We start from the raw sequence: 21,120 nt of genomic DNA, 5'->3' as shown, positions 1-21,120 counted from the left end.
GAACTATCATCTAACCCAGCAATCCCTTTGCAACCTGTGTCCATCAACGGATACATGGATGTAGAAAAGGTGATACGTATGAACAATACTAAGAAAAAGAACAGAATTCTGTCATTTGTAGCAACATGGATGGAACTGGAGGTCCTGGTCTGTGGGCAATAAAAATCCGTTTGGAAATGCGGTGTCCACTCACCCTCTGCGCTCTCACTGGGAGCTGCAATCCTAAGCTGTTCCTAGTCAGCCACCTTCCAATCTCCTCTCTCTGGTTTTTATTAGTACATTTTAAACCTTCTTCAGGGACTGGAAGCCAAACCCCCACAAACAAAAGCTTTAATCTGGACCAACACTGAGAACCAGTAATGTCAGAAGCTCTTTTATTTTTCACGAAGAACAAAAATACAGAATATACTTACTAACTTATTTTTCAATAAAGAGAATATACTTTGTATTTAGAGAAAAAAACGCTTAATTGTCAGGAAGTGCTTTTGGAGAATGATCAATAAGTTCCTTATCAACTGTGTCAAAGTGATACCACGGCCCGTCTCCTCTCAAACGCATTAATCTTCGTATTTTCTTCTCCTTTAACCTGTAACAAATGGAAGAGCAAGACTGCAATTTCGGCACTTGCAATTAGAAATTTAATGAGCCATTTCCATGAAGAACAATCACTAGTCTTAGCTTTTATGTAAAGTATACTGCCCCTCCACAAACCCATATGCAGGTATATATTTGGTATATATCTATAAGTAAAATTTGGGACTCATTTTTGACTTTTGTTATGTTGTTTATATAGGTAGCTTCCAGTTTTTAACACCAAAACAATCGCTAACAAATTCTCTCCTTCACTGTGCCTGCACAGATCACTTTCACCTGAGTTGTTGCAAGGCCTTTCCTATCTTCCCACCTCTTAGATGCTAGGAGAGTCACGTACAGAATGTCTACTGTTATAGCCATATGCTGTGCCAGGTGCTAGGAATTAAAAAATGAATAAGCTTTTTTGGAGTTTCACATCTTCTGTCTGCCCATCACCATTATGAAAGAAAACTTTTTGAGAGTAGAATCGGTTTTTTATTCACCAGCATTATATTAGGCCTGGTCAACACCAGGCCCTCAGTCAATATTTAAACAAAGACAAATAGAAAATAAGGAAAATCAAGATGAAGAGAAACATTCTCCAACTCTTAACATCTACTTACATGTCCCTGTTCTTCTTCACAAATTGAATAATCTCTATTTTATATAGGTGCTTTCTCTTTTCCATACTAAGTCTTTGCATAAATGATCACACGTTCCTGAAGTCGTCCCTTCAGGAACTACTGAAGGTTTGACTACATCAAACCTTTTACTTTCTGTTTTTATAGAATACAGACTTGCTTTTTCATAGGACTAAAAATTTATCACAGTTAAAGAAGTCACTTTATTAACCTTAACCAGCTCACTAAACCTACGGGAGATTATATGCCTTTGTGATGGTGTATTTAGAAGGGCATGTTTATTGATCTTTTATGAAGGATTAACTAACACCTCCTTTCTTGTCTACTCTTTAGAGTATACCTACCCAAACTATGAGTAATTAAAATGTTTATCAACAAGAGACTAGCTGGTTAAATAAATTACGATTCATCCACATAATGGACTACTATGTACATGCTAAAAGGAATAAGAAGAATCTATGTAACACAGGAGGAGATGATATACTTTTATGTTTAAAAAAAGCAATGTATAAAATAAGCATGTGTAGCACCTTCCTATTTCATTAAAAAACAGTAAGTTGGGAGCAGTGGCACATGTCTGTAGTCCTAGCTACTCAGGAGGCTGAGGTGGGAGGGTTGCATGAGTTCAGGAGTTCGAGTCCAGCCTGGGCAACATATTGAGTCTCCATGTCAAATTAAAACAAACGAAAAACACAGAGTGGGAAAGTTGACTCATGCCTGTAATCCCAGAACGTTGGGAAGCCAAGGAAGATTGCTTGAGCCCAGGAGTTCAAGATCAGCCTGGGCAACAGAACAAGATCCCATCTTTACCAAAAAAACAAAACAAAACAAAACAAAACAAAAAACCCAAAACCCAAACAATTAGTTGGGCATGGTGGCCAGCACTTACGGTCCCAGCTACTCAGGAGGCTGAGACTGGAAGATTGCTTAAGTACCGGAGGTCAGGGCTGCAGTGAGCCATGACTGCAACACTGCACTCCAGCCCAGGCAACAGAGTGAGATCCTGTCTCAAAAAAAGAAAAGGAAAAGGAAAAATGCAAGTGAATATTTAAAAACGTAACTTTGGAATTATATATTTACTGATTTAATTATTATCAGAGATGTCTGCATGACACAAAATCCCAAAAGCTAGAGACTGGCAAACCTGACAATAATTAAACGAGTAAATACATAGAGAGTAATTAAAACAGTGATACAAAATGTCCTCAAAAGTATTAGCAGCGGGCATGGTGGCTCATGTCTGTAATCCCAGCACTTTGGGAGGCTGAGGCAGGCAAATCACTTGAGGCCAGGAATTCAAGACCAGCCTGGCCAACATGGCAAAAGCCCTGTCTCTACTAAAAATACAAAAATTAGCTAGGCATGGTGGTGGGCACCTGTAATCCCAGCTACTCAGGCGGCTGAGGCAGGAGAATCGCTTGAACTGGGAAGCAGAGGTTGTAGTGTCGAGATTGCACCACTGCACTCCACCTTGGGAGACAGAGCAATACTCTGTCTCAAAAAAAAAAAAAAGTTATTAGCTACTATTACAGATTTGTTATCTGAAAATGTAAAAACACTTCTATGTTGCAAAAATTTCTACACTGCCAAAAGACAACCTATAGAGAAAAAAACACACACGGCCAGGTGCGGGAGCTCACATCTGTAATCTCAGCATTCTGGGAGGCCCTGAAGGGTGGATCACTTGAGCCCAGGAGTTTGAGACCAGCTGGGTAACGTGGCAAAATCTGTCTCTACAAAAAACACAAAAATTAACTGGGCATGGTGGCATGCACTTGTAATCTTAGCTTCTAGGAAGGACTGGGTAGGAGGATGGCCTGAACCCAGGAGATCAAGGCTGCAGTGAGTTGAGATCAGGCCACTGTACTCGTGGGCAACAGAGGAAGACTTTGTCTCAAAAGAAAGAAAGAAAAAAAATACATACAACTAAAAGATATATTAAAAACTACTCAACCTTACAAAGAAATATAAAATTGAAATGATGAGGTAACATTTTTAAATTACCATATCAGCAAAAATGTTTCAGTTTGATAAATTCCATTACAGAGAAACACAGAAAACTGAAACATGGAAACTGATGAAGAAAACAACTGGTCCAACGTTTTGAAGAAGAGTTTGGCAACATCTACCCAAAGTTTAGAAGCCTATGCTATTTGGCTTATCAACGCTACTTCTAGAAATTTATTTTCCAGATATGTTACATAAATATGCAAACAATATGGGGGAAATTCTCCACCACAGAATGTATAATAGCAAAAACCTGGAAAGAACCCAAGTACCAGCAATAGGGGACTGGTCAAAAAACTCGGGCACTGCAGGCTGGGCGCGGTGACCTGCAGTCTCAGCACTTTGGGAGACCAAGGTGGGCAGATCATCTGAGGTCAGGAGTTCCAGACCAGCCTGGTCAAAACAGCACAACCGCCGGGCGCGGTGGCTCAAGCCTGTAATCCCAGCACTTTGGGGGGCCGAGGTGGGTGGATCATGAGGTCAAGAGATCGAGACCATCCTGGTCAACATGGTGAAACCCCGTCTCTACTAAAAATACAAAAAAAAAAAAAAAATCAGCTGGGCATGGTGGCACGTGCCTGTAATCCCAGCTACTCAAGAGGCTGAGGCAGGAGAATTGCCTGAACCCAGGAGGTGGAGGTTGCGGTGAGCCCAGATCGCGCCATTGCACTCCAGCCTGGGTAACAAGAGCAAAACTCCGTCTCAAAAAAAAAAAACAAAAAACAAAAAACAGCACAACCGTGTCTCCACTAAAAATACAAGTTAGCCGCGCATGGTGGCAGGTGCCTGCAATTCCAGCTCCTGAGGCAGGAGAATCTCTTGAACGCAGGAGGCAGAGGTTGCACTGAGCTGAGATTATGCCCCAGCAGTCCAGCTGGGGCAACAGAGCAAGACTCCATCTCAAAAACAAACAAACACCACCACCACACAGGTAACTCAGCACCGTAAGAGCGGGGAAATTGTATGTTTTAATATGTATACAAAATATAAGAAAGAAAGAAAATCCACATTGCTTTCCATGACAGCATCTATCCCTTTCTTTTTAACGGCCACATTATATATGTCATTGATGGATATATCCACCCTTCTGCCGTCCAACTGGTGCAACAGGGCAAAACTTCCACTCTAAAAAAAAATTTTTTTAGGCTGGGCATGGTGGCTCATGACTGTAATCCCAGCACCTTGGGAGGCCGAGGTGGGCAGATCACCTGAGGTCAGGAGTTTGAGAACAGCCTGGCCAACATGATGAAACCCTGTCTCTACTACAAATACAAAAATTAGCTGGTCCTGGTGACACACATGTGTAATCCCAGCTACTCAGGAGGTTGAAGTGGGAGAATCACTTGAACCGGGGAGGCACAGGTTGCAGTGAGCCCAGATAGTGCCACTGCACTCCAGCCTAGACGACAGCACAAGACTCCATCTTAAAAAAAAAATTTCTTTTTAATTTAAAAAAGAACTCCTTTTAATCCGACAGATACCTCCTAATAGTCTCCTTGTCACCAGTTTAAAATTTTCACTTCAAATGAAGTAATCCTATCTTTAACCCCCTTTTTTTTTTTTTTTGAGATGAAGTCTTGCACTGTTGCCTAGGCTAGAGTACAATGGCGCCATCTTGGCTCACTGCTACCTCTGCTTTGAGGGTTCAAGCTATTCTGCCTCACCTCCTGAGTAGTTGGGATTACAGGCACACGCCACGCCTGGCTAATTTTTGTATTTTTAGTACAGACAAGGTTTCACTATGTTGGCCAGGCTGGTCTTGAACTCCTGACTTCAAGTGATCCACCCACCTCAGCCTCCCAAATTGCTGGGATTATAGGTATGAGCCACTGTGTCTGTACCTATCTTTATCCGTTTATAGAAAGCATCCTATTGTGCTGAAATATTGATAGTTTTAGTAATTTTTTTCTTCTGGTGGTTTGCAACCCTAGGAAAAGATTTTCTTTCCTACCCACCCCCCTGCTTTTTTCCTACCGTAATTCAGCCTTTTCAGTTTCAATCTGAATGATGGCCAGCATTTTTTCATATTCCTTTTCAGGACAATCATAGAAAGTACGCATAATCCATCTTGATATGGGATGCTACAAGAGAAAATTCATTTAAAATTTGTCCATTTCTGAATAATACTTTGCTTTTCTAGTTGACTATTCTTTAAAATGACCACCTCAGTTAGATAAACGAGTAACATCTACTATGTAACAACTACTTTATATATATGAAAAACATAATTTTAATAGATTAGACGGATACTATTTTTGTCCGCATTTTAAAGATGGGTGAATTGCCCAAAGTTACACAGCTAGTACGTGGCAGCACCTGGACTAAGCCACGACTGCCTGGCTCCAGAACTGTGTGTGCGTTTCCATCACACTATGCTGAGTGTCTTCAGTGGCAGATTCAGGAGCCAAACCCAGGTTCTGCTGTTTCAAAAATGGAGCTCATTGCACCAGTTAGCATAAACAAACTAATTGTTAAGTTTTGCCTTAAGATTTAATGGTTTACCTTAAGATTTATATTTAAAATATAATTCATTCAGATAATAAAACATGATGGGACATGCTCTATTCAAAGCTATCTCACTATAAATTTGCAAAAACAAGTAACAAAATTAATTTTGGATTTTGGTAGCAGTAGGAGTATGGGGTAATGACAGACAGAGCAGGCTCTGGAGTCAAGGCTGCCTGGGCTGAAACAGTGACCCTCTCTAGACAGGTCACGTAACTCTTCTAGCCTCAGTTTCTTCATCTCCAAAGAGGGAATAAGAATAGTACTTTTTACATGGCATAAAATAATAAATATTTTTAAAATACTCAGCACAGTACCTGCTACGCAGTAGGTGCTCAATAAATGACAACTAGCATTCATAGTGGTGAAATCTTTCCTAAGGCATTGAACTTAGAATAAATCATGTTACTCTGTTAGGTTAAGAAAACACTGCAATCATTCTTTAAAAAAACGTAAAGCTTAAAATGATTTTTAAAAAATGAAGTACCAAAACATGTTGTTTATAAAAAGTATGCAAAAAATCTATCTACTTGATATAAAAAATAAAATATAAAACTATATCACCGCTGGGTACAGTGGCTCATGCCTGTAATCCTGAGGTGAGCAGATCACTTGAGGCCAGGAGTTTGAGACCATCCTGGCCAACATGGTGAAATCCTGTCTCTACTAAAAACACAAAAATTAGCCAGGGGTGGTAGCACACGCTTATGATCCCAGCTACGTGGGAGGCTGAGGCATGAGACTCGCTTGAATGCAGGAGGCGGAGGTTGCAGTGAGCCAAATTTTTGTATTTTTAGTAGAGACAGGATTTTACCACGTTGGCCAGGCTGTTCTCAAACTCCTGACCGCAGGTGATCCAGCCTGGGCAACAGAGTGAGATGCTGTCTCATGTCTCAAAAAAAAAAGAAAACACACAAAAAACAAAACAAAACTCTGACTATATCACAATTGCTGAATTAAGATATTAACTAGGCCAGGCACGGTGGCTCATGCCTGTAATCCCAGCACTTTGGGAGGCCAAGGTGGGCAGATGACGAGGTCAGCAGTTCGAGACCAGTGAAACCCCATTCCTACTAAAAATACAAAAATTAGCCGAGTGCAGTGGCGGGTGCTTGTTGTCCCAGCTACTCGGGAGGCTGAGGCAAGAGAATTGCTTGAACCCTGGAGGCGGAGGTTGCAGCGAGCCAAGATCACACCACTGACTCCAGCCTAGGCGACAGAGTGAGACTCCATCTCAAAAAAAAAAAAAAAAAAAAAAAAAAGATATTCACTAATGCACTGACGAGACAAGTGACAGTATGTAACTGTCAATGTCCTATACAAACCTGATAATATTCCCAGTGTTCTGGGATATAGCCTTCTGGAATTTCTGCTAGTTCAGCTGGACCTAATAAGAAAAAAAATGTTATGTTCAACTTTAGCATGAGGAGTTTATAAAATTAATTCTTCACCATTAAAATAGAAACCAACTTCTTGTTTTAAAGGATCTCTTAAAAAATCTGTAACAATGAAGATACCTAATATTTTTAATTAACTTTAATCTAGATGAAAATTAATTCAGGCCGCGTGCGGTGGCTCAAGCCTGTAATCCCAGCACTTTGGGAGGCCGAGGCGGGTGGATCAAGAGGTCGAGAGATCAAGACCAACCTGGTCAACATGGTGAAACCCCGTCTCTACCAAAAATACAAAAAATTAGCTGGGCATGGTGGCACGTGCCTATAATCCCAGCTACTCAGGAGGCTGAGGCAGGAGAATTGCCTGAACCCAGGAGGCGGAGGTTGCGGTGAGCCAAGATCGCGCCATTGCACTCCAGCCTGGGTAACAAAAAAAAAAAAAAAAAAAAAAAAAGAAAATTAATTCATTTCTTAGACATATTAAAACATCTCTCTGTGTAAGGCATTATTTATAGGTATTCCACGAGTTTCCCATTTTGTTTTTATACCGTAACAAGATTTAATAGGTATTATTCCTTCTGGTCTTCCCTATACCTACAATACAAAATATTTTAGGATTCAAGGTGTTAGAAGTACTTTGAACAGAACTTCCCATGAAAATCTAATGTTTACTGTCATTCACATTTTTATTGTTAGAGAATTATATGTTCCATTTTTTTTTTTTTTGAGACGAAGTTTCACTCTTGTTACCCAGGCTGGAGTGCAATGGCGTGATCTCGGCTCACCGCAACCTCCGTCTCCTGGGTTCAAGCAATTCTCCTGCCTCAGCCTCCCGAGTAGCTGGGACTACAGGCGTGCACCACCATGCCCAGCTAATTTTGTATTTTTAGTAGAGACGGGGTTTCACCATGTTGACCAGGATGGTCTCGATCTCTTGACCTCGTGATCCACCCGCCTCGGTCTCCCAAAGTGCTGGGATTACAGACTTGAGCCACCGCGCCCGGCTTTTATATGTTCCATTTTATATGTTCTAGGATGGATTAAAAAATTCTTAGTTCAGATCAAGATTTGGTTACTTTAAGATAAACTGCCATGCTTATGATTATTTAACTATTTAAAGAGCTTTTCAATACAATAGCCATCTTTTATCTATATATATTAATGTACACATGTTTAAAATTTTTTCTAATTTGGTAGTGCTGCGGGGGATGGAAATGACTTACCAATGAACACATTCACCAGGGTTATGATAATTGCCACTGGAATCCCAGTCAAGAAAACGTAGAATCTCTAAGATAAAAAATAAACAAGTGTTCCTCATGACCATTTCATAACTCTCCCCGCATACAAATCATCCTAATGATATGATTTCCTTATATTTCTTGTAAAAATAAACTTGCCAAATTGGGCATACAGTATCAAATTATTGATTTCTGTGATTTTACTTTTAGGTCAAGCCATGAAAGAAAATAATGTATCAAGAACAAAAGTGTAAAACAATTAGGGGGATTTTACCACTAAACAGGATTTGAGCTGGTCACAACAAGGAAAGTAAGAGCTCTCAGCCAAGGAGATGAAAAAGGGCATTAAGCACAATGGAAGGGCAAGGGAAGAGAAGGTTTTAAGGTCAGGACTCAAATGATGACTCAGAGCTTTATCAACAGTGGCAGACAATCCAGACAAGTTCCCACGTTCTAAGTCTCTACTTTGTTCCTATATAGCCTTGAGATACAAATATACAGTCAGCACTCTACATAAGCAACGTAATTATATTATTGCTAAATTAAGACTGCACTATAGATCCTTGTTACTCTCTGAAATCAATGTTCTTGAACAACATATAAATACAAAATCATATCCCAAAATAATGTAGCTCCTCTATCTAAAAAAGTGTTTCAATAAGTTCTTTGGTAATTTAAAGACTATTTTAGTTACAGGAACACAGATTATATTTTAAAACTTCATAATCTTTAGGTGAAAAAAACGAACGATTCAAGTTTTACCTCCATTTAGTGTAAATCCTTTTGTGTAGAAGGGAAGGTTCACCAATTTAACAAGAAATTCAGTAACAAACCAGACTTTACAATCTCAGAATCTTCAAATTTACAAAATATTTCATAAAATGAAAGACGTTTTGTAAAGAGGCAAAAATTTCCCCCGTTATATGCAAAGACTTCAATTCAACAAAAAATTTAAACTTACCACTAACTTCAAAAAACGCTTGTCATAGAATCCAGTAGGTTTGATGATAAATAGTCTTTTCCCATGGCCTCCACTGTGTCGAACAGGAGCTGAAAATATTAATTACCCTTTTTTATACAAGGTTCATGTGGGTATACTGTTATATTATGAGTTATGTGGCAAATAAAAACATTCCTCTTTAAAGTTTCCTTTTCTTGTTAAAGAATAAATCTTAAGTATGCTAATAACTCTTTGTTAAGCCCTTCCCTATGTAGCTGTTAGACATTCCATGCTTACAGGTACGTAGTATATTCTATGTCCTTGTGCTCTAACCAAGATGTCTGTGCTGGATGTGCTCACAGGCATGTCCCAGCTCTCCACTGCTTTTACCTGTTTAGAAAAGTTTTAAGTTGTTAGCCAATTGGGTTTTAGTTTAGATTGTGAGGTCTGGTTCCAGCCAATGGAGATCAGACCCAGCAGTAAGGATAATCCCAAACTCGTAAGGGATAAATATGTCTGCTTTCCTTTGCTCATTGTACTCTCATGGCAAGATGGCTAGAGAGTATTCTTCCTGCCATCCAGGAAGTACAAATTGTGTTGCTGAAAGAGCCTTTGTCTCAGTGCTAATTTTTCTTGAAAGCACTGAGCATCTGTTTCCAATAGTTAAAATCAGATTAGAAAAAAAATACATGGACCTTTCTGTAGTTCATAAGCATGATGATTGAGTTTTCACACTCACATGTGAGATATGCCTACCTCAAATCTTGTTATGAGGGAGGCGCATTACCCATCTGACATGAAACAAAAAGAAAATATACATTCTTACATGTTTAATGTGAGTTAAGATCTTAAAACATTTAATTTGAGTAGGGAGGTCAGATAGGATATCTTTAAACAAAGATGGAACTACTGCTCTGAACTATAACTTTCCTCATTGTAATTCAAAATTAAAGAGGTATCTAAATAATCATTTTAGGCTGGGCATGGTGGCTCCTGTCTATAATCTCAAAACTTTGGGAGGCAGAAGTGGGTGGATCACCTGAGGTCAGGAGTTCAAGACCAGTCTGGACAATATGGTAAAACCCCATCTCTACAAAAATACAAAAATTAGCCAGGCCTAATGGTGGGTGCCTGTAATCCCAGCTACTCAGAGGCTGAGGTGGAAGAATCGCTTGAACCTGGGAGATGGAGGTTGCAGTGAGCCAAGGTCATGCCATTGCACTCCAGCCTGGGCAACAGAGTGAGACTCTGTCTCAAAACAAAAACAAAAACAAAAAAAATCATTTGAATTTGTTTCAGTAGTGGGCAGAGAGGTCAGATACTTAGCTGTTCATCTGGGTCTCCTGTGTAACAAATATTTGCTAATGCTGCAAAAGAAAAACATTTAATTTCAATTCTTCCATTATGTCATTTCATATGACGCATTAACTGTATCATATGTATTATTACACTGCAAATTAGATGGAAAGGACCAGCAGTATTCATTCAACAAATCACCAGCAAGAATCTGAACTTGTTACAAAACTCCACACTCTTCAATATCTTGACGAAAATCACACTGTAAACCATTGGTTAAGAACATCCTCTTCAAGTCTCCTCCCTGACAGAATTTAATCAAGCCTTGCTGGAAATAAACTGCAACCAAATTTCACTTCTGGATCCTGTTGACATTCTTCCTCTTCTTGGAGTTCTAGAAGGATCACTACGGCATTCCAAGGCCTTTCCACTGGGAGCAGGAAAGGATCTAGCTATTACCAAGAAACTGAAGGTTCCTATGTTTTCACTATGTCTACAAAATAGACTCTCAAGGATATTTTGCATATGAGTCACTGTGGAATAAAAAACTTTAATTTCCCATTAAAGGAATTTCAGTCATAACAGATGTCAGAAAGATCTGAATCTTCTGTTCATGCTTAACGTCTGGAATGCCGTCCCCTCTCCTGAAATCTGTTAGGCCCAGATAACATCTTATCTTTCAAGAAGCCAACATTCTTCCCAGCCATCCACGACCTTACCTACTTTTACATTACTGTACGTTATTGTGAAATGTGTATTTGCATTCACTGCTGGCACTTTTAAGTATAAATATCTTGAAAGCAGGAACTATCTTCTTAATTTTGGTAACACCTGCAGCAGCTTGTAGTGAGTTTAGGAGGTTGACTCAAAAGAGAATTAGAAACTGGCATGAACTTACCACATATAATTCATACTACTAAGGCTTTTTAAACAACAAAATGAAGAGAATTTGACAAAGTACGGACTTCAGCAAATCATCTGAAAGATATATAACAGAATAATATTTTTTTGGACTAGATGAAGAAAATGGGTTGGATGACAGTTCAAAGTACTCATTAATTCAATACATACTTCAGTGCATGCTATGTGCAGACCCCACGCTAGACCTATACACAGTCTAAAAGGCATATAGATCCTGTTGGGAGAAATACACATCACACAAACAATTACAAATCTATAAGGGCAACAAGAGAAAGAAACAGGATACAGTGGCCCAGAAGAAAATTCCTATTTAGGCAAGGCGGTGGGAGTGGGAGGAAGGGACATTATGAGCTGAGAGAAGGAGCCAGTTAGAGAAATTTGTAATGGGTACTTGACTGACTGACCGCAACCAAAAGGTACCGATTAATTAATGCCGTAATGCGCCAAAGGAAGCTCTCAAAAGCCTGTGGCATCAAGGTTTTCACGAAAGGCCTAGATGAGGTGGATACGGCATTCCTGACTTGTTAAGTCTCAGACGCGCAAAGCTGCTGCTAAGAGAGTGGCTGAGACATTGAATGACGAAATGGGATCCTCAGAGAGTCTTTAACACATTACGAAAGACTGAATCTAAAAGGATTCAATATAACAAGGTAAGTGGAAAGCCTGCCTGGAACGCTCAGAAATCTTAGTTGCTCACAAAATAAGCCGAAGGCCAATTCAGTCTTAATTTGATACCCTCAAAGTACAGGGTCAAAACAGGATGATCTTCCCTGTCCCTTATCCCCTGATCACACCTGCAGAACATGTCCATTCAAGAGCATACTCTTTTCAAGGGACAATCTATTGGCAGCTTAATTTAGGTTGGTGGAAAAGTAATTGTGGTTTTTGCAACTGAAAGTAACCACAAAACTCGAGATTACTTTTGTCCCAACGGATACAAGAAGTTTCTAACAATTTCAGTGACTGAAAATAAAACTGGACCCTCCGCACCATCGATTTCCCATTAAAGAGTCATTCAAGCATCAATAATGGGATGAAATAAGGACTAGCATAAAACAAGGGGTTAGTTAGCCTAGAGGATTTTAAGGTTCTTCCCCTCAAAGAATCAGAATATACGCCCTCTCTCCGAATAAAATGGCATACCCTTCGACTCATCTCTCTCAGTGGTTTCCTTCCAATTGCAAGAACTCCTTCCCACCTTAGAGGGGTTTTTTTTTTGCTTACTTTCCCCTCAGCCTGATATGCTTTTCTCTATTCTTAGGAAGGCTGCTTTCACATCTCACCCTTCAGGGGAAGATCAAATGTCACCTCCTGGGAAAGGTGTCCTCCGATCACCTCATCCAAAGCTGGCCTCCCACTATTCCCCTTAATAGCATTTGACTATTTTCTTTGGAGCAAGGAGCACAAACCCTAATTATTTTGTTAAATGCCATCAGGTCAGGGACTGTCTTATTCAGGTATTCTCAGTATCCTTTAGTGTCATCCACATGGGAGATGCTCCGTAAATATTGCTGAATCCACATTTCTTCAGTAAATTAAGTGTCGACAGATCTTGCCTTCTACATTGACTCAGAAGAGACAGTGTGCTCCGTAACTCTCCCTTTCAATCAGACACACACACGCACAACCACGAGAGATTCAATTATATGTGGTTTTAGGAAATACTAATTACAAACTAACATGGAAAATAGAACAAACAAAAAGCTTGGTCTAGTGTACTCTAGCAATATTGATGCACGTAGTCATGTGAACTGCTTGTTCTTTCTTGACACATAATTATCCAATTGTTGAACAATTCGTCATGTCATTAAACGTCCTAGATAACTTATTAATATTAACTGTTTCAAAGTATATTTCATAGCATGTAACTCTTTTATTTTATTTTAAGAGACAAGGTTTTTTGCGATGTTACTCAAGCTGGCCTTGAACTCCTGGGCTCAAGAGATCCTCCCATCTTGGCTTGCAGAATAGCTGGGATTACATCACCCACCACCACAATCAGCTTGCACTTAACTCTTTTATATGTTTTGAGCCTTCGTGATTTGTTTTTGATGTAGTAGGGCCATCTGATTAAATCTAATAACATTAGTGTATAACCAGGAATGTTGGTGTGTGCTTGTAATCCCAGCTATTCAGGAAGCTGAGGTGGGAGGACGGCTTGAGCCCAGGAGTTTGAGGCCAGCCTGGCAACATAGCTAGACCATTCCCCCTCAAAAAAATTTAAATTAAAATATCAGAGTGAACCACTTACACTTAGATGACTACCAGGATTTCTGAAACACTGATCCTCCGAGCACCAAAAATAGGCATCTTCCACTGCTCTCTAAAGCCTGAAATTTCTCAATTAAGTATTCATTAATTTCACAGGCCTAAGCCTTCAATAACTAATTTTTAAAAATGCAAGTGGTTTCAGAAAAGTGATTATGTCTTTGACAATTCTGATTTTTGTAAAATTGAATTAAATAATGTAGGAACTTTTTGTGAGTCAAAGACAACAACTGGGCCGGGCGCAGTAACTCACACCTGTAATCCCAGCACTTTGGGAGGCCAAGGTGGGCAGATCACCTGAGGTCAGGAGTTTGAGACCAGCCTGGCCAACATGGTGAAACCCCATCTCTACTAAAAACACAAAAAATTAGCCGGGCCTGTAATGCCAGCTACTCATGAGGCTGAGGCAGGAGAATTGCTTGAACCTGGGAAGCAGAGGTTGCAGTGAACCAAGATCGTGCCCCTGCACTCCAGCCTGGGCAAGAGTGAGATTCAGTCTCAAAAAAAGAGACAAGTGAAAATTGGTCATTTTCTTTCCCTCATTCCCAGTAAAGGGCACCACCCTCTCAATTACCTTGGATAAAAATCTCCGTTATCTACCTTGCCTCGATCCCTCGTTTGTCATTTGCCAAGGCCTCTGGATTCTAGGACTTAAACTCTCCATTTCACTCCATACCCTCTTTACCTTACTGGCCTAAGTAATCCATATCCCCCACAAGCCATCCAATACTCAGAAGCACCTTCCTGAAACACACTCCTGATACGGCTCTTCTGCGACGCACTTTCTGTTGCCACCACAATCAAATGAAGACACTCTGGCTTTGTAGTCAGTCCTTCCCTCCCTCAATTCGGTCCCATCTTTCCTCATTTGTCTTTTCTCCCAACCCTACCTACCCGACCAGTCACATATCCAATCAAAAAAACTCAACCGTTACTTTTCTGCCAGTTCGACCTGTTAAAACAATCCCCATAATTCAGTTAAAATGCCATCTGTTCCATGTCTGGATTAACTCCACAGCACTCTTGTTTATATATCCATATTAATATTCTACATTTTTTAAAACCATCATTATGCATATCAGTCTTCAATTAAAAATTACATTTACCTGCAGCTGAGGGGAGAACTCAGCTCACCTCTGGAATTACATGATCTTTGATGTCTAACAAAGAATTTAATGAAGTAAAACAGCTTTATCTGCTTATTTTCTGAAAAGCTTTACAGAGTGTGATGAATAGCATGACAGCAGTAGATTTCTAGGAAAGATGAGGCTATAGGAACTTGGAGAAGGCTAATGCCAGGACTGCAAAGGCACAGACAAAAAAAGAAAAAGTAGACTAACTGGACTTCACGAAAATTTAAAAATTTTGTGCATGAAAGGACACTATCAGCAGAGTAAAAAGGCAACCCACAGAATGGGAGAAAATATATGCAAACATGTATCTGATAAGAAATATCAGAACACAGAGAACTCGTAAAATGCAACAACAACAACAAAAAACCACACAATCCAATTTAAAAATAGGCTGGGCGCAGTGGCTCATGCCTGTAATCCCAGCACTTTGGGAGGCTGAGGTGAGGAACTGCTTGAGCCCAGGAGTTTGAAATTAGCCTGGTCAACACAGCAAGATGTCACCTCTACAAAACATTTTAAAAATCAGTCAGGTGTGGTGGTGTGCACCTGTCATCCCAGCTACTCAGGAGGCTGAGGCAGGAGGATCACCTGAGCCTAGGAGACTGAGGCTACAGTGAGCTATGATTTTACCACTGCACTACAGCCTGGGTGACAGAGCAAGACCCTGTAGAAAACAAGCAAGCAAACAAACAAATAAAATAGGCAAATAGCATGGCAGAGTGGTATGCACCTATAGTCCCAGCTACTTGAGAGGCTCAAGCAGAGGAATTGCTTGAGTCCAGGAGTTCAAGCTCAGCATGGGCAACATCGGTTAAAATGTACATTTTAACCTTGTAGTTAAGTTGAAAAATAAGAAAATAACAAATAATAGGCGAAGGATATGTTTTCTCTAAAGAAGATACAGGCTGGGTGCAGTGGTTCACATCTGCAATCCCAGCACTTTGGGAGGCCGAGGTGGGTCGATCATGAGATTAAGAGATAGAGACCATCCTGGCCAACTTAGAGAAACCCTGTCTCTACTAAAAATACAAAAAGTAGCTGGGCGTGGTGGCATGTGCTTGTAGTCCCAGCTACACGGGAGGCTGAGGCAGGAGAATCACTTGAACCCGGAAGGTGGAGCTTGCAGTGAGCTGAGATCGCGCCACTGCACTCCAGCCTGGCAACAGAGCAAGACTCCATCTAAAAAAAAAAAAGATATATACACAAATGACCAAGAAGCACGTGAAAAGATGCTCAACAAAACTAATCATTACGGAAATGTAAATAAAAACTACAATGATACCAACACACACCCATCAGAATGGCTACTATCAAAAACCGGAAAATAACAAGTACCAGTGAGAACACGGAGGAACTGGAACCTGTGCACACTGCCGGTACACAAAGGAATGTAAACGGTATTGCTGCTAAGGGAAATTGCAAGGGGGCTCCTCAAAAACTTAAAAACAGAATTACCACATTGTGGAATCCTAAGCAAGAAGGGGCCCCAGGTGGGGGAAAGCAATTCTCCTGAGACACAGCCAATCACAGACCACCCACTGGCACAACATCCAGTTCCCAAATACCTCGTTCAGCACACAGCCCAGCAGAGTGACCTGACCTGCACATCTTCTCTGCTCACAGCCCCTTTGGTAAGACCCTATAAAAGCCCCTCCCACCCCCACTCTGCAGACAGCCCCTTCTCTGCTGTGCTGCCTGCCGTACTCCAGCAACTTTATCTTCCCATTTTCTCTAACAAATCTTCCCTCTTTACCTATGACTGTCTTGGTAAATTTTTACCACTCACTAAGCCAGTCCCAGCCAGTAACACCCATGACACATATGACCCAGCAGTTACACTGCTGCAGATACAGCCAGAAGAATTGAAAGCAGGGTCTCAGAACAGACATTGTACATCCATGTTCACAGACACATTGTTCACAAGTCATACTCGATGTCACTGATACTCTTGGAAACTGTGACTTTAAGTGAAACCACATACAGCACGTCCTTAAACAATTTCGCTTCCTTCTTTGTTACAGGTTCTGAAGGTTGCAGTTTCCAAGAGCTCATGAGGTTAAGCGAGGCCCTACAGTAACTAAAGACTGCAAGTGCCTAGGCACAGTGGCGCCCAGCAGTAATCCCAACACTGTGGGAGGCCGAGGCCAGCAGATCATTTGAGGACAAGAGTTGGAAGGATTCTTAGCAGGACCCATTTAGGGTTAAACAACTTTTATCTGGGGTCTGAAGAAACTCCCCAGGCCTCCACATACAAGTTTATTGGAGGTCTGAAGGAACTCCCCAAACCTCTGATTCAGCAGGAGCCAAGATAAGGGTGATCATCCTAGCACCTGGACCCCCTCAAATTAAGTAAATTTACTGAGGCTCCAGAGGAAGATCTTCAGGACTCAGACCTTAATTATAGATTTAAAAAAGTTAATCGTTTATATCTTTAGATGAATGCATACTTCCACGTAATATAGCTTAAAAGGTATATAAGCTCTGGAAATCTTTGTAACTTGAAGTTGGTCTGGCAGTAATTTTCAAGCCTTCTCCCTATAACCAGTTACAGAAATAAAAACTCTCTTCCAGCCAGGCGTGGTGGCTCATGTCTGTAATCCCGGCGCTTTGGGAGGTCGAGGCGGGTGGATCACCTGAGGTCAGGAATTCAAGACCAGCCTGGCCAACATGGTAAAACCCCATCTCTACTAAAAACTCAAAAATTAGCTAGGCATGGTGGCATGTGCCTGTAATCCCAACTATTTGAGAGGCTGAGCCAGGAGAATTGCTTGAACCCAGAAGGCGGAGGTTGCAGTGAGCCAAGATTGTGCCACTGCACTCCAGCCTGGGCAAGAGTGAGACTTTGTCTCAAAAAAAAAAAACCAAAAAACTCTCTTCTTCCCCAGTTCATCTGCATCTCATTATTGGGTGGTGAGAAACAGCAGCCCAAGCCAGGATTGCACCACTGTGCTCCAGCCTGGAACATATAGCAAGACTCTGTCTCCAAAAACAAAACAAAACAAAAACCTGGAAGCAACCCAACCGACAGATGATGGATAAGCAAAATGGAGTAAATACCTACACGGATAATGGACAATTCAGCTTTAAAAAAGAAATTCTGACATATGCTACAACATAAATATACATTGGGGATATTATGCTAAGTGACAAAAGGGCAAATACTGTATGATTCCACTTCCATGAGGAACAGAGTAGTCAAAAGACAGACAAGAGAATGTGGTTACCCAGGGCTAAGCAGAAGGGGAATGGAGTTATTGTTTAACGGATACAGAGTTTTAGTTTTACAAGATGAAAAGTTACAGAGTCAGATGATGGTGATGGTGGCACAGCATTAAGAACGTATTTAATACCACTGAACTGTGCACTTAAAAATGGCTAAAGCGGTCAATGTTATTTTATGTATACTTTACCACAACTTTTTTTAAAGGCTAATGCTGCCAGGTGCTGTGAATTTTTTCCACTCATCCTTCACAACTACCTTTTGAGGCAGGTTAAAATTATCGCCTTTTTTAAAGAAGAGGAAATGCAGGTTAAGAGCAATTAGGTGTCTTCCACTTCAGCTTCCAAGATGTGATGATGGCAGACATGGCTTTTAAATTCTACAGCCAGAATCTCAAGATGGGCAGCCTACCTCCAGAGAAAGCAAAACAAGATTCTCTACTACACTGGAGCTCACATTCTTGTAGAGATAGACACAAACAACAATGTTAAGAGGATTAAAAGCTTTCATACCACAGTGACAGATGCCAAATACCTTTGAAAGCAGGTACACAGCTGAAAAATGCAATAACCTTTAGTAAAGACAGCTATTAGAGCCTTCCCTGCTCTGAATGGAAAGGGCACAGAACACAGTAAAGATCCTTTGAGAACTCCAAGAAAGGGCAATCATGTAGAAAGAGAAATTGGGGGTGAAATTTTGAGGCAGTTTATTCCCAGCTAATTGACTGAATACTACCTGGGCAAGTATTTGAAGGATCTGTATTTGGCTACATGAGGATATGTGTAATGAGAATTGGCTTATAAAGGGATTTTTATCCAGAAATGTTAGCATATGTAGTTTTGCAACAAGTTCAAATTCCCGCTGGAAATTTGTTAAATACCACCGGTCCTTTGCATCCTGTTTCTAGCAAATCTTTATGTATATTGCTTCATCATGTAGAGTGGCATAATTCAAATTAAAATGGGAGAATGGGAGTAAAAAGAGAACGAGATATTTAGAGGATGACAACTTTCTGACTTTAAATTTTCACTTCTTTACCTGCTTCTATTCCACAGGGCAAATAGCTTACAGTATCTATTTGATGAAGGGGATTAAATAAATGAGTACTTTAAACCCTTAAAATGATGCTTGAGAATAGGCATGGTGGCTCATGCCTATAATCCCAGCACTTTGGGAGGCTGAAGTAGGTGGATCAGGAAGTCAGGAGTTCGAGACCAGCCTGGCCAACATGGTAAAACCCCGTCTCTACTAAAAATACAAAAATTAGCAGGGCATGGTGGTGCACACCGTCACTGCAGCTACTCAGGAGACTGAGGCAGGAGAATCGCTTGAACCCAGGAGGCTGAGGTTGCAGTGAGCCAAGATTGCGCCATTGCACTCCAGCCTGGGTGACAGAGCAAGACTCCATCTTGGGGGGAAAAAAAAAAGAAAGAAAGAAAGAAAAATGATGCTTGACACATAACGGGTGCTCAGTAAATGTTGGCTGTCATTATTATTAATTTAGTACAGTGACATATTATTTAATAATTGAGTCAGTTTCCTCACCTGTAAAATGAAAATAACATTGTAATTTCTTTGCAGTCTTTGGGATAATAAAATACACTGAATACCAAGCATTTGCAGCTTTGCTATGATCATTCACACCGCTACACTGCAACTCAGTCTCCAAGGAGGTCCAAATAGCCCTATTAAGACTGTATTGGCCGAGTGCGGTGGCTCATTCCTGTAATCCCAGCACTTTGGGAGGCCCAGGCGGGTGCACTTGAGGTCAGGAGTTCAAGACCAGCCTGGCCAATATGGTGAAACCCTATCTCTACTAAAACTATAAAAATTAGCTGGGCTTGGTAGTGTGCGCCTCCAGCTACTCGGGAGGGTGACACAGGAGAATTAGTTGAACCTGGGAGGCGGAGGTTGCAGTGAGCCAAGATGGTGCCACTGCACTCCAGTCTGCGTGACAGACAGTTTCAAAAAGAAAAAAAGACTGTATTATTACTTTCCTGAGTCCTAGGCACTTTTGCCTTCAAAGGCCCCTTCCTCTGTAGGTTATTAAAAATCGTATTTTAAGATTGCACTGGTATAAAGTGAATATAATACAGGCTGAATTAATGATCATCGTCATAAACATTATGGCCTTTTTAAAAAAGAAATGTAAATTAAAACATTTTTGTGGACCCCTAAAACTACCACGGGCTGAGACTAAGGCAGGAGAATCGCTCGAACCCAGGAGGCCGAGATTGCGGTGAGCCAAGATCTTACCATTACATTCCAGCCTGGGCAACAGAGTGAGACTCTGTCTCAAACAAAAACAAAAACAAAAACAAAAGCAAACCAAAAATGCCTGCATCTCATCACTGGGCGGCACGGCACCTTCTGTGCCTAAGCTGGCCCTGAGCCTCTCCACGCACCTGCGCGTGGCCTGTCTCACCCTCCACGGCGTGGGTGGGCCCCCAGCAACACGACCTCGCCGCCGTGGGACTCGAGCCCAGCCTCCGGGCAGGCGGGACGCACCGAGAAGCTGTTGCCCTAGACACACAGCTTCGGCTCGGTACCTTTCCAGCCTCGGCTTCATCCGCAAATTAGCACCAGTGGCGACAGCGAATAACAACGCTGTGTAAACGCTAATAACGCAAACGCGGCCGGCCCGACCTCACACGGCTCGCGCTCCGTCTCTCGTCCCCAGCCCCGAGCCCACCGTCCGTCCCCGCTCCCTCCGGATCCCACCAAGGTCACCCAGGCAGCGTCCTCCCATCTCTCGCCCCGCACCCGCTTCTCGCCCGTTCTCCCAAGGCCGGCACCCACCAACAGCCTGCGGAAAGCCACGAGCGAGGAAGCCCCCAAATCCGAGTCGGGTGCCCAGGCGGCGGCCAGACAGAGCGGCCACGGCAGTAAGCGAAGCCCGCTGCAGCAGACTCATAGCCGCCATGGCTACTCCGGGCAAGCGGAAGAAGAGAGGCGGGTCACGGAAGCTGAGAGAGCGAATC

General features: G+C 41.5%; 1 protein-coding gene and 1 non-coding gene across 2 annotated transcripts; one reads left to right on the top strand and one right to left on the bottom strand.

The window, feature by feature from the left end:
• Positions 1-357: 357 nt before the first annotated feature.
• On the bottom strand, positions 358-21,096 carry NDUFB5 (NADH:ubiquinone oxidoreductase subunit B5). Its single transcript, XM_039478643.2, has 6 exons — positions 20,939-21,096; positions 9,323-9,411; positions 8,344-8,410; positions 7,052-7,113; positions 5,196-5,302; positions 358-586 (listed from the first exon to the last, which is right to left on the bottom strand). Exons 1-6 carry the CDS (start codon positions 21,060-21,062, stop codon positions 466-468), a joined length of 570 nt encoding a protein of 189 aa, XP_039334577.1. The 5' UTR covers positions 21,063-21,096; the 3' UTR covers positions 358-465.
• Positions 9,995-10,098, top strand: LOC120367670 (small nucleolar RNA U13). Its single transcript, XR_005581994.1, has one exon. It is a non-coding gene; the product is annotated as a small nucleolar RNA U13 (small nucleolar RNA).
• Positions 21,097-21,120: the final 24 nt, after the last annotated feature.

Source organism: Saimiri boliviensis, chromosome 8 (assembly GCF_048565385.1).
Source record: "Saimiri boliviensis isolate mSaiBol1 chromosome 8, mSaiBol1.pri, whole genome shotgun sequence".
NCBI lineage: Eukaryota > Metazoa > Chordata > Mammalia > Primates > Cebidae > Saimiri > Saimiri boliviensis.
Note: the sequence above shows the minus strand (reverse complement) of the source record. Positions and strands in the feature narration are given on the sequence as shown.

Excerpts from the sequence above, each read along its gene's own strand:
- NDUFB5 (XM_039478643.2), bottom strand. The coding sequence starts at position 21,062 with ATGGCGGCTATGAGTCTGCTGCAGCGGGCTTCGCTTACTGCCGTGGCC. Across the intron at positions 9,412-20,938 it reads TGGCTTTCCGCAGGCTGTTG|CTCCTGTTCGACACAGTGGA; the intron begins GTGGGTGCCGGC and ends TAATATTTTCAG. Across the intron at positions 8,411-9,322 it reads AGCGTTTTTTGAAGTTAGTG|AGATTCTACGTTTTCTTGAC; the intron begins GTAAGTTTAAAT and ends TTTTTATCTTAG.